The sequence below is a fragment of the Babylonia areolata genome, chromosome 4, assembly GCF_041734735.1.
Source record: "Babylonia areolata isolate BAREFJ2019XMU chromosome 4, ASM4173473v1, whole genome shotgun sequence".
Classification (NCBI taxonomy): domain Eukaryota; kingdom Metazoa; phylum Mollusca; class Gastropoda; order Neogastropoda; family Buccinidae; genus Babylonia; species Babylonia areolata.
The window spans coordinates 52655688-52670371 of NC_134879.1; the positions used below are offsets into that span (position 1 = coordinate 52655688).

The 14684-nt window shown below is 38.1% G+C and overlaps 1 protein-coding gene across 10 annotated transcripts in view; it reads right to left on the reverse strand.

Moving 5' to 3' along the window:
- The window catches only part of LOC143281300 (ral GTPase-activating protein subunit alpha-1-like), a 99092-nt gene that overhangs the window by 14270 nt on the left and 70138 nt on the right, over nt 1-14684 (reverse strand). For 5 of the 10 annotated variants that reach the window (XM_076586467.1, XM_076586472.1, XM_076586471.1 and 2 more), the window contains 3 exons: nt 14046-14111; nt 11115-11231; nt 1261-1290 (listed from right to left, as the gene is read on the reverse strand). In XM_076586467.1, the coding sequence (XP_076442582.1) occupies nt 1261-1290; nt 11115-11231; nt 14046-14111 (213 nt within the window). Of the gene's footprint in view, nt 1-1260; nt 1291-2113; nt 2254-11114; nt 11232-14045; nt 14112-14684 lie in introns of all 10 variants that reach the window. The other 5 variants (XM_076586470.1, XM_076586468.1, XM_076586466.1 and 2 more) reach the window with 5 other exon arrangements.

Consider the following 14684-nt stretch of genomic DNA (forward strand, 5'->3'; position numbering starts at 1 on the left):
AATGCAGTTTGCATATAATTAGGCTTCATTTTTTTTTTTTTTTTTTTTTTTTGGTGCCCATCCCAGAGGTGCAACATTGTTTTAAACAAGATGACTGGAAAGAACTGAATTTTTCCTATTTTTATGCCTAATTTGGTGTCAACTGACAAAGTATTTGCAGAGAAAATCTCAATGTTAAAGTTTACCACGGACACACACACACACACACACACACACACAGACAACCGAACACCGGGTTAAAACATAGACTCACTTTGTTTACACAAGTGAGTCAAAAAAGAAGTGAAATGACACTGCATGTGCCCCCAAAGCAACAATGTGAATGTGAGCATAACTGAAGTGCACAGAGAAAACCAAGTCTGGTTATCATCACTTGGGCTTTCAAGGTCTCGGGATGAAAAAAAGAAAAAAAGAAAAAGAAAAAAGAAACACATACACACACACTCTCTCAAAGAAAACATCTTTACTAGCAAATTCAATAAACTAATTTCTTTTTCAAAAAGCAATCACTCCAGAGACTGAATAACAACATAATCACCAATAAAAAGTGCTGAGTGATAACAACTTGAATTCATTGCATTGCCTTACTGAGAAATTTACCTTATAGAATCTTTCCAAATCTGCTGTTAAATCATACTGTTGATTGTAACGCCAAAAGTATGACATAAAAAAGCACTGCGTGTCATTGTTAAACTATTCTAATTTTGGAAACTGATCTCACACATCTGCCCATCTTTCCCTTACTCCTGAACATAATTTGACGACTGTATTCCAAGAGCAGAGAATCCAAGCCAGAGCTTTTACAGGAATCTCTGTAAACTCTCTGAACCTCTGACTGTGCACATTATTCTCCCAACAATGCAATTCACATTACTTCTGGTTTTCAAATGTCTTCATTTTGTTGATGCTTCTGCTTTCATGTGATGAATGTCTTCACGAAAGCAATCAATGAAACTTACTATTATAAACAATACTTTCTATAGGTTGGAACTGACAATGATAGGCACAGCCGACAACTTCAACAATGCTAAAGCATAGGTGTTCACATCTACACGAGACATGCATTCACAGCACAACCCAATATCTTGTTAGTTCTCAATGTTAAGTTCCCCTAGTCCCAAACCTTATCTGTGGGTTCAATAATTGGTATACACTGTTTCTACAAATCCCCCAATACTGAAGGTGTACCATGTGTGACATACAAACTATGGTACTTCTGGCGCTACATGTTTATTTCTCAAGCAAACTTGTGTGCCTCACCAGGACGCAAATTTGGAAGACTTCGCCGAACTGAAAATCAAACATTTACAAATTGGTGTGTGCATTAACAAAAAAATTATGCCAAAACACACACACACACACACACACACACAAAATCCTCTTCTTTCTGACAGCTGGTAAACATTTAACTAAGAGTGCTGTACTGTTCCTGTGATGGTAATGAAACAGTGTTTTTCATTACTGTTAATACTTTTTTCTTATCATCATTATAGAACAATGGGCATTTGTGTGTGTCAGTAGATTTTAAAACAACCTATTCTGTGTGAAAAAAAAAAGGAAATGAAATTATTAAGGACACTGCCAAAGCACCTTTTATCAGAAAAACAAATTTATTTGAGTCTTTTGAAAAAAACAAAATGAAATAAAGTGTTGATGATGACAGACTGCAAAAAGAAAAAAAAAATTAGGGTAAATGAAGTTATGTACACAACAAAGAACTACATTGTCAGTGAAGACTCGTCTAAGGAAAAATGCACTGAAAATAAAACTGCCAACAACATAAAGGAACCAAAACTAAATGCACACATTAATGACACTCTTCCCTGTAAACAAGCATATCAATGCAAGATAGGGTTTTTTTGTTGTTGTTTTTTTTGTTTTTCAGAAAACAACAACTCAAAGCATAATAAGCACAATACATGACAACAATGAAGATAAACCAGACTGGAAAAATAAACCAAGTATCAACATCCACCGTACTGCAACAACTAACACAATCCAAACTGTCCATGCATGTCAGTGAGAAGCATCATGAGAGGCCACACTTTGCCCAGTCGGACACCCTGCACACATTGCAAACAGCAGGCCCGAGCAGCAAGCAAGGTACCGGTACCTCCAGGCGGCGCTGCACAGCACACACAGAGGCAGCGGCTATTGTCTACAGGGTGTCAAAATCGGAGCTGTTGGGCCTGGGGTGGCGGCGGAGTCCCCCTGACCAGAATATAGCGCCTGTGGCGGTGGGGTGGGGCGTGACTGCAGACAAGGAGGCAAACATCGCTGTCACAACACAAGACTGCAACGCAGGGTGGTCCTGACTGACGTCGTCAATGTGTGGGGATGCTTCTCCTCCGACCCCTTTCAGCTTAAGTCCACAAAGCTGACCCTACTTAGGAACACTTTCTACTTTCCTTTGCTGTGAAGACTTTCTACTTTACTTTGCTGCGAGGACTTTCTACTTTCATTTGGTGTCAACACCAGTTTCATTCAGTGTCAAGACTTTCTACTTTTATTAGGTGTCAAGAATTTCTCCTTTCATTTGGTGTCAACACCAGTTTCATTTGGTGTCATGACTTTCTACTTTTATTTTGTGTCGAGACTTGCATTAGGTGTAAAGACTTTCTACTTTCCTCCTTTGGTGTCAGTGGGGAAAATGGTTGTTAAGGTCATATTGGAATATGAGCATGGTTATGGTGGACCAAAATGAAGGTTAAAAAAGTGACTGTTTATTCCTTGATGAGTCTACAATGAAGGATGACATTGCATTTCCAAAGGTGATGGTTAGTTGATACAAGGCATTACAAGGTGACTGGCTGTCACCATAAAATACACTGTGTAAATAAAATGGATTTTTGTTTTATCATGTAAGAAACTTCACTTTCTTCTTCTATGTGTGTGCAAGTGCATGTGCATGTTTGACAGCCATGAAGTGCCCATAAGGGTTGTCACTTCCTTTGATAACAGCAGGATCATTTAAATACACAAGCCAGTTTGCAGAAAACTAATATTTGTAAGAGGTCCATGCTGTAAGTGTTACATACATCAAAATCACCTTGCTTTGCTGTGAGAAATATAGGATGTCTGTGCAGGTAAGAATGTGACACACACTTTGCAACTTAGTGAGAGGAACTTCAGTTACCTATGCACTGGGAGAAATCACCTTTAAAACACCCATTTGTTTGTATACCTCCATCAGACTGTCTGTCTGTCTGCAAAAAGTCAAGGATGGCTTTGCCTGAAATGTCATGGAAGCATCGGCTATGGACGAAGGACCAATCGCTTCAGATTTTGATGGTGAACCAGACTGTTATCTGGGTCGTGCGTATTTTTAAAGGATTCATCACCATTAGAAGAGAAGCGGGAAAAAAAAGAGCCATTGTTGTGACGTGATTAATAATATCATGTTGGCAAAGGTATGGGCTCAAAAGCATGCTTTAGAAAATCCTTGACTCCTCTGTGTCATAGAGAAGTTAGTTAGGTTCAGTATATATGCAAACACACCGAGAATTTTCTAATGTGTTGCATGCAAACTAAACCTGATCCACTGTACTGACAGTGAAATGAGATACTGAGACAGCAGGATCTTCTCAGTGGAAGAAAAGGCAGTGTGACCCACTGGCAAGTGAGCAAGTCCTTTTGGGATCATTCCAGAGTCAACAGCCACGTGCTGCTGGGAACTGTGTTCTGTATTCCCCCTCTGTGGTGAAGAATCTTTTATATGTGACCAAAATATCAATATTAATATTCTTTTGATGTGATCAAACTCTATGCAAGATTGCAATAGTTTATTTTTGCTTTTGTGGATTAAGAAAAATATATATTCACCTATATAACATGTAGCTTAAATGGTCACCTTGTTCTAAAGGTAGATATCAGACTAAACAGTATTTCAAAAGTGAAAAAAATGATTCAGTACAGAACTGAAGGGTGATTTCCACAACCCAATACATCCAAAAAATGAACTGTTATTGCAATCTAATTATCTGAAATCATAAACTGCATGTGTTGGTCAGATCTTGGACAAGGCAGTAAACTCAAAGAATAGTGATGCAACACCAGTAAAACGCAATTTTGGATAGCTTTCTTTGATGAAGTGTGTACAATGCACATGAACTACTTTATGATTGTCAAAGGACATGGTCAAATTTGACCGTCATAAGATTCCAACTTTTTTTTCTTTTCTTTTGTAATGTTTCCAAATGACTAGATTCCTCACAGAATCCTTGGAAATAAAATTTAACTTTAAAATCTTGTCTAAACAGGTAGCTTCACATGAAAACCTGAATCCGTCTTGTGATGAAATTATTTACTTTACGGCAAACAGCCACATTTACGACTGATTTTCTGAGAGGATGGCACAATTTCAGTTATCAGTAAACCATGTCAACATGCTAAACAACCCCAAATACATCCCAATTTGAGGAATGTTAATTCAGTCAATATAATTTTGGTATACAATTCATGGAATGTTTACTCATTAAGCCAGGTATGTTAATATGAATGTTACAAATGAGTTAAAAGAGTACAAACGAATGAAAGACTGCAAAATACAGCGCAGAACAGGACAAAGATGACTGCTTTGTGCTAGTATTTCCGTAATTCAATCCCCCCCAAAAAGCTACAGACCCATCTAGACCTGAATGCGTAACTGGCAGCAATTCTTGACGAATGTCAGACTGCAATATACCATGATCGTGATGATTAACATGGACAACCCACTTGACATTTCAACACACCTGTCCCAACCAATCTTCACTGAAGTGAATAACTATATTATTTTACAAACACATGGGGTGGACAGAAACTCCACAATGATACACAAACAAAACAGGATTTCAGATGTTAAGAACATTTTATTATCAATTTTCACAAAATGAAATGTATAAACAACAGATCATAGTTATTGACAAAATGAACGTGGTTTGTCAAAGTGCTTGAATATCTGTGACAACAAATCTGGGGGCATAGTGCTCTTATGTTATTTCACAGGAGCTATCAGTATGAAAAAGAGTTAATATGACAATGTTCCAAACAGTCAATGAAAGGAGGACTATTTCACAATGAAAATGAACTGTACAAACGTGCAAACAAAATGAAGAAGTAAGACCCTAATCATACCAAAAAAAGCATTGTCGTTAACTCACTGCCTCTATCATTTTAGTTCAAAATTGGTGTGCAAAGTCCAGCCCCATAATTGGGCATATTCAATAGAAGCAGATTTCACAGATTCATAAGAATTTTTTTAAATGCTTAAACTAACCCTACGCAATTAATTCTTTGCTTTGAACATACATAACACCACACATGCACTGACATACTGCACATACATTCTCACATTTACAGACACACACCTCAAACATTTTTTCACCAATTTACAGAATGAATCATTTGCCCATAAAGCGACAGTATTTACTGAATGCAATATTTGCTGATGTTGCCAGAATGGATTTTTTCATCACTCCTATCCTTGCTATCCTACAACTACTGTCCTACCATATGTATTCACGATCATAGTTTTTTTTACACAATACAGAAAAATTGTGTACCATACTTTCTGGACTGAATGTGATATTCACAAGTAGGCCCTTCACTATAACTGTGCACTGGTCTCTCTGTGAGGTTTTACTACCATCACCAAAGATTCTTTAATATAAATGGTGCATCAGTCTCTCATATTCACTACTCAGAATAAGGAAAAAGATTAAGATGTGTCAAAAAGTTCATATAAACATTGTTTGTGCATGCCTGGAAGAGAACACGTAAAACTAGCAGGCTTATCTATCTGGGATACAAACTTCACTTGTTTTTCACAACACTTGAGAGGATCTTTTTTTTTTCTTTTTTTTTTTTTAACTGGAAAATATCAATTATTCTTACACATGACAATGACCAAAACTAATGGAAAATAAAACAACATCAAATGCAATGCAGTCTTGATGATCTCTGCAATTATTCTTTCCTCACTTCCATAGACATATTCACTACAATCATTTAAAACCTAAACATAGAAGCACCACACAATAAGATAAATGGTGATGAACTAAACCACTGAACCTGATAGTGAAAGAGTTAATCTGGTGTCAGCAAAATCTGTTTTGCAAATCAGAAGAACCCGACCAACAGTGTCGGATCCAAACAAAACGGTCTCTGTGGCCAGTCCAAGCAGGTTCAACAATGGATACTGGTAACCAATCATGTACCAGGACAAAAAGAGCATACATGAGAAAAGCTGCCTGCTATACAGAGTCATCATGTCCAAAGCCATAGTTTTAACACAATCCAAAACAACAAACATGAATGAAAACATGATTCCAGGCACATTTAAATAACAATGAGAAAATATTGCACACCTTCCTTTAATCTTTTTTTTTTTTTTTTTTTTTTTTAATCACCAAAATGATCTTCTGTGTACAGATGTTAGTAACAATGTTGGGAAAAAATGTAAAATGAGTTTATCAAAAAGAAAACAACAACAACAAGAAAATGGCATGAAAAAATGAACAAATTCAATCAAGATATAATACAGTATTCAATGTTGAAAATACACACAGAACAATTTTTAACGGTTTTTTTTTTTGTTTTTTTTTTTTTTAAACATCATTCACGTCTCTTCCAAAGACCCAGTCCATCAAGTATGATGAAGATGATGATGAAATGAAACATAATAAATAAATTTAAAAAAAAATAAATAAACACCTAAAAAAACAACTAACTGTTACGGAACAGTATTAACACAGTAACTACCTGCAATAACCTTTAGGACTGGTCACTTTGTGTGTTTGGTGTCAATGTGGAGCAGTAAGAGAGAAAGAGAGAAATTGTGCTCATGCATGCTTGTGTTTGCATGTGAGAGTGCTTGTGCATGCCTGCATGCACCCCTCTATGTATGTGTGTGAGTGTGTGTGTGTGTGTGCATCCATGCACGTGTACCTGTACATTTCTGAGTAAAAGCATCTCTGTATACATGTGTATATGTATGTATGTATATATATATATATATATATATGTGTGTGTGTGTGTGTGTGTGTGTGTGCATCCATGCACATGTACCTGTACATTTCTGAGTAAAAGCATCTCTGTATACATGTGTATATGTATGTATGTATATATATATATATATATATATATATATATATGTGTGTGTGTGTGTGTGTGTGTGTGTGTGTGTGTGTGTGTGTGTGTGCGCGCACGCGCTTGTGTGTGTGCATGTGTGCGTGTGTGCGTGTATGTGTGCTCTGCATATGTGCAGATGCATTTCAACTTCATTATCAGAGGCAGAAGTCCCTAACTAAACAAATTTAGCATAACAACAGTATTCTTCTTTTTTTTCTTCTTTTTTTTGTTGCACTTCTTCACATCATTCTCCCTCTAAACCTACTGGCACTGCAGAAAAAAAAAATTCAAACCTGGTCTTTGCTATGAACTGTTCATTCCCCCCCCCCCCCCCCCATTCTATAAGTATAATGAAATTTTGTCCTTTACAACAGTGTACCTGGTATGATCCTTTCTGCTGTAATGTCTCTTCTCTGGTTCCAACGTGGTCTAGATTAAATGTCAAACCTCAACAAGAATCAAGGCACAAAACATTTCTGGGTTAATTCTTACAAAGAATAAAAAATGTCCTTCAAGTATTTGCATGAGAGTATTTTGTCTAACGTTTTCTTCATTGCGTGATTTAAAAAAAAAAAAAAGACATTATCACCGTGCCATTTGGCTGTTTAATACCAGATGCTAGATATGAACAAAGAAATCTCTAATGTTTCTTGTTTCAACTGACAAATCCAGTAAAAAAAAAAATTATAAAAAAAAAAAAGCATCCATTCAACTCACTCCAGACAATGGAATGCTATAGCATTCCTGACGTAAGGTAGCGTTCTGGAAGACAGAACGCTATACCGGTTTCGACAATTAAAATTTTTTTCACGTTTTCTTCATGGGGTAGCATAACAATCGCAGCTACACCGGGCATTGCGAACGTGTCAAGGGTTGAATGGAAAGTTTCTTCATGAGATTCCGTAACAACACACTCCACAGCGAGCCAGCGAGTTCAGGACCCCACACTACAAGCTAATCTGCATACGTATCGAAAATGGCGTCACAGGCGATAAAAGTGGAAATTTTTGGAGCAAACTAGATCACGACAGCGGCTTTTACCACTGCTGAAGTGGATGAAATGTTTCAAACTGAAGGTTTCGACATCAACGATGATGATGAAGACGCTGAATGAAGGGAAGAAAGCTACCAGCAAGTAGGTACTGATAGCGATTCAGCTTCTGACAGCAGTGAAGAGGAGGGGGGTGGGTGTTCACACAACGTGAGGAGAGGGGTCAGTGGGTCAAGTACAGTGAGTTTCATTCAGTTACTTTATGTTTTGTATTTTTTGTGATTTTTTCCCTAGCCCTTACAAAGGAAAAGCAAGGGAGAGAACTATTCGTCCGGAGTGAGTTAACATAATCAAATCACATCAGTTTGCTGTTGTTTTTTTTCAATTGATGCATATTCTGTTTAATGTTTAGGTCTAATAATGCATTGAAAAAACACACAAAAAAACCACATCAATTAATGTAAGCCATGCTTGCTGATTTACCACAAACATTTCCAAGGAGCACAGCCCCTGATACAAAAAAAAAAATCTCACACACACACACACACACAACCCAAAAAAAACCCCACCACTTGAAACCCACACATACATACACAAATACACACCACATACACATCAAACACACACACACACACACACACACAGTGACAACACACACACACACACACAAACACACACGCACACCACATGAACACTGTACACACACGTACAAAACATGTCATCAAACAAGGACAAAGAGATGCTACTCAACCGGTATGGGGAGAATATCACTGATGCTTAACTGAGCGCAAGGACGAGGGGTAAAATCAGCGACAGAAGAAAGAAAGAGAGGAGAGAAAGAGAGAGAGAGAGAGAGAGAAAAGAGAGGTACAGACAAATAAGAGGAGGGGAGAAAGGTGCGGGAGAATCAGGACAGGGAGGTGGAAGGAAGAGAGAGAGGTATCTGATGAAAAATGACATGTTGCTTCCCGGTCATTCGGTGACGATGACTGGCACAATGAATCAGATCAAATCAAACAGTCATCAAACGTCATCTATAGAAAAATAATCCAAATTCAAACCACTAACATCCCTTATAAAAAAAATTTTTTTTAATTATTAGAATAAAAAGAAAAGAAAAGAAAAAAGAAAGCTTTTCACTGAGACTTCTGATATCAATAACATCATGCAGGGAAGCTACACATCATGAAAAATCATAAGACCTTCTCACACAGACAAAAATCCTCTCCAATACGCTGCATAGTACAGTTTGACAGCAAAAAAACTGGTAAAGAGGGCAGCACACATATATACAGATAATATATTGGCACAGTTACTGACCAAAACAGTGTGTGTACGCTGCAAAGAGCAGTAAGAATGTGCCAGAAAGAGAGCAAGGAGAGCATTTAGCTTTACTCTGAGGGTTATTTCTGCCATCATGCTGATTACAGAACTGTATGATCACACAGTTGCAATTGAACAGGAACAGGAGACATCATCATAAAGCATTGAAGCATAATTGTATAAATGTGGGAGTCTGCCAATAAATGATTTTGTCTGGAAAACAGCCAACTTTTTTTTCTTTCTTTTCTAATGCTGATGATGAACCACCAGCTAAATAAAAGAATGAAGGAATATGGGATGGAGAAAAAAAGATTCAAGTCATTTCAGTATGACGTTCCTTTCTGAAACAAACATTATTGTACACCTTGCAAACAAGGTGTCAGACACACTAAGGTCGCAAAAACATCACACACAGACACACACACACACACACACACACAGATGCGCACACACTTGAAATTTTACTCTGACATACAGACTCTTAAGCAGGCTTAACAGGTTCACACTAGCTTCCTCGCCTGTACACACAATGACACATAAATAAGCCTATGTACACAAAGCAACACACACACAGACACACACACCCAAACCCATGTATACGTGTACACACATATACACACACAGATGCGCAAATTGCCACCAGGCTGAAGCCTGGGATGCAGTCAGAAATTCCCCCAGAACAAACCACAGCTGGCAACTTTCCAAGGGAGCGGGAATGAGGAGGCTGGTGGGTGGGGGTGTGGGGGGAGAGGGGGAGGAAGATTTGCATCAGATAACATCCTGCCAGTTTCATGGAGTAAGTACTGAACAGATAAAAAAACACATCTGCAGAGCAAATCTGGGTGCACACAATAATTGCAGCAGGTTATATGTCCCCTTGCCTTTTATGGGCATCAGGGCAGTGAATTCATATCCACTGTGTCTAGGGCTCAGCATAGGAGGGCAGGGTCCAATTCTCTCCTTCCGCCGTTTTAACCTACCCAAACCAAGTCAAGTTCCTATTCACACCTGGGTGGAGTGAAGAAAATCAGAGTAAAGTGTTTTTCCCAATGACACAACACCAGAGCATGCCTGAACATGGTACACTACCCAAAGCAGTGAACAAGATGAGAGAGAGAGAGAGAAAGAGAGACATTACTGCACTTTTTTTTTTCTTCCTCCATTCCTAACCAAGAAGCAGAAATATTACTGTCAACAAGGAGGAAATCTCAGCTTGAAAAATAAAGGAAAAAGAGAAATGTAAAAAGTCAGTGAAGGAAACCTGCCCTGGTTAGAAAACTGCCATCAGTTAACTAGAAGCATCGGAAAGCCAAAGATACCCAATGTTACAAACACTTCATCCCACAAATCCTTTGCACATCCACATAACACACTGAGGCATATACACATGACACATACACAGTTTCTCTTTTCCTCTCTCTGTCTCTCATTCGCTCATGACCACGCGCGCGCACACACACACACACGCGCGCGCGTGCGCGCACACGCCCACACACACACACATTACACGGTCTAGCCCCATCACCACAAGTTGGGAGCGGCGTCACCACGCAACAGTACCAGGGGTAGAGTCCAATAAACTCTGAGCGGGCAGCACTAGTGCTGTGGTTTTAGTTTAAAAGTAGGCAGGGTTACAAGAAAATGAGGTTGTCGAGTCCCTTCTGCCAGAGAGCGGACTGAACACGCCTACCTCTCTGGCGGCCGGTGCTGGGTGACAGCTGAGCCGTGGTCGCCGTTATCGTCTCAGCCTGCAGCACCTCCGACAGGCTGCTGTTGCTGGGCTCCGAGGGCAGGAACACGTCAGAGACTGCAACAACGGGCAGCAGTCTTCTTTACCACTGTCTTTGTCGTTGTTGTCATCATCATCATCAGAGTATTGATGAAGAACTTTGTTTCGTTTCTACAATATGTCAGCAGATTTCTGTTGCAACCGTCATCGTCATCATCAGAATAACAATGAACAAAAACTTTGCTTCATTTCTGCACGATGTCGGCAAACCAGAATGTCTACACCAACAGCTTTATTTGTTGTTGCTGTTGATGTAAGTATGTAATAACCTTTAAGAGAAAGTAATTTTTCTTTTCTTTTATTTTGTTTTATTTCTTTTTAATTAGAAGTCAAGTCAAGACAAGTCAACTTAATCGTCTCTGAAGAGAAATTACTGTGCGGTAATGTAGCTTTCAACATCAACACAAGATATACACTTAAAAGACATGTACATGTTTAAGCATAGACATTACATCCAACCTTGGAATCCCCAAACTAAATTAAAAGAGAAAGAAACAGGAGTGTTACACTCTTTTTACACAAACACATGAACTGCTTGCAAAGCGTGAAAAAGCTGAACTCACAAGTCATCAGGCTGAATAGCAGATTCAATTACAATCTGAACTCAACCATTAAACCAAGAAAAAAAACATTACTATAATCTGGACTATGTGGTATTTGTTGGGAGTTTACCTGTAGTATTGCGACAAGATTCAAACTGATATCAATCATAAAATGGTTGTCACAGTGACAACTACAAAAAAACAAACAAACAGAGAACCTCTCTCTTTGTTGTTGACCTTTTCCAAATCAGTCTATTCCCCTACTGTTCAGTATCAAACACATCTTTTTACACCTACTCAGTTTCTGAAGATTTTTGCTGAAAATGTAACAGATGCCACTAAACTCAAAGATTATCATGGTAACTAACATCTGAGCAAATTGTAGCTGGACAAGCAAGCATTAAAAAAAAACCCCACAAAAGAGCATACAACAAAGCATTTTAAACTTCTCTCCAGGAACTGGAATCATGCATGTCTTGGTTAACTCATTTCTTCTAAAGTGTTCTGGAAATACACAAAGCACTCACGGAAAGCTTACTCAAACAATAATAAACAAAACAAATTACTCTTCTTGCAGGTTCACCTAGAGAGGGGGTTCAGAAAAAAACAACAAAAAAAACAGGAATCACTATACACCAAAAGAAACACACTAGGCCACACACACACACACACACACAGATGGATATGAGAAGACCTGAGGGAAATGGACACTCTACATTGAAGGATGAGGAAACACACATCCAGTTCAGTTCTATTCATCATGAGGCACACAAGTGACTGAACAACACCCCAAGTGCTTGTCGCAAACAACTTCAAATTCGTCACAACTTTGCAACGACCTGATCTCCACCCTGACCCACAAACATATTTTCCTAATTTTTTTTTTTTTTTTTTTTTTTACTTCTCACAGATCTACATAGTATCTCAAATTATTTTTTCATTTCTCACAAACCTTTTTTGTTTTTTTGTTTTTTTACTTCCCATAGCCCTAAATTTTTCTATATCATCTTTTGCTTCTCAAAAACCTGCGTTTCTATTCTTTTTTACTTCTCACAGACCTTTACTTCTCATTATTATTTCACTATTTCTCACAATCTTTTTCTTTTCACCTACCCCACACCCTCCCCATGAGAAAATCATGATGTCCTTCAAAGGCTAACACTGAAAGATGACATGAGATCAAAGAAGAAAACAAAACAGATGTAAATTGAAAGACAATGGAACAAGGGGCAGAAAATCACATTCATTTTCAATAGTAACTTATATGTGCAAGTATCCTCATCATTTGCAGCAAAGACAGCACGTGTGTTATGTAATGATTCTCATAATTCACAACAGATGTTCAGGTTTCTTGTTCTCTTGTTGACCTTTACTGAAAAGATATTTCTTATTCAGAGAACAATAAGTTACCATCATGGGACAGCAGAAGAAGGGGCAGCTTAAAAAAAAAAAAAAAAATTAAAAGTATTAAAAAAAAACATGTATGTGTGGCTGAGATCTTGTTGTAATTCTTAAAAAGTTTTCTGTTGGGTTCTTTTTTTTTTCTTTCTTTTCTTCTCTCCCCCCTACTGTGAAAAGGTACAGATTTGGAAAAAATTTTCCCTCTGCAACAAGAGCTTAAAATCACAGATGCATCAATGATGATGCTATGGAGATCCATGTCGCTTAAAGACAGCATGACAGGTCTGTGCTATCCGCATCCTATCATTCATTCATGAACCATGTTCCAGATAGCAGTTATCTGTGTGTCAGTCATGCATAGGTGCAAGCAGACCACAAAGAAGATTCGTAAGTATTTTTTAAAATGCTGTCAATACAAATCAGTGCACTTTTTCCCCCTCACTCCTCGACAGCTCAGTCCCAAACCTTCACCTACAGTTGCAGGTACCAAACACACATTAGTATTCCAATCAAATGCCAAGCGGAAATAACAAAACAAAATTATTTCAATTAAATGCCACAGTAGCAATAGCACATAACTAGATGAGCAATCCAGATTCTTGCACATTCGAAGAGCACATCATCTTTTGATCGTATGCATATCTGAGCGCACAAATGGCTATGTGCATACATGTGTATATGCATCTACCTCTGCATGCATGTGTGCATGCATGTGGTGTAGTAGTAGTCATCGTCTTCAACTTTATTTCTTTCAACTGTAAGTGATATTAGAGGATGTGCACATGCATGCTTGTGTCCCGAGTCAGTGAAAGAGAGTCACAAACTCCTTGGAATCAATCGCTAAAAACTTATGTGCAAAATGATGAACAGTGCATGACATGAGACATACAGAAATGTGTGGAGCTTTTTTTTGTTGTTGTAGTTTTTCCTTCAGTAACCCCAAAGTGATCGTCCACTGCACAATGACAAACGTTTCCCAGTTCATACACACACCCTGTTCCACTGACTGCAATTCAGTGTCATTTCATTCAATATTTCGAAGCAGATTCAGAATAACTCAGTCTTTTTGGCAACACTTCATACAGGGCTAAGGGCTTTCAGCTGACCAGAGGTGCAGACAAGATGAACAGTGAGGGTGTGGTGACACAATTTATATATCAACTCTGATGGGGTGAGAGTCTTCAACATACACATGCCCAAAAAATACAAAAGTAAACAAACAGTCAAACAGAAATAAGTAAATACTGTAACCTCAAAGCTCCACATGAAAGTTCGTAAATATGGGAAAACAGATGAACAAGGTGACAAGATGATAATAATGAAAAACAATAATGAAAGAAAAAATCAGGAAAGTTAAAAAAAAACTCAATATCTGCAAATCACTTACATCACTGGTAAACTATGGAAGGGAGAATAAACAAGACCACCATCACAACACCATCATTGCCAAAAGAAAAGAACATAAAAACAGATTCACAACCAGCTGCATATTGTAGCGTATCAACTGGTATAACTAGCACTTTCTTTT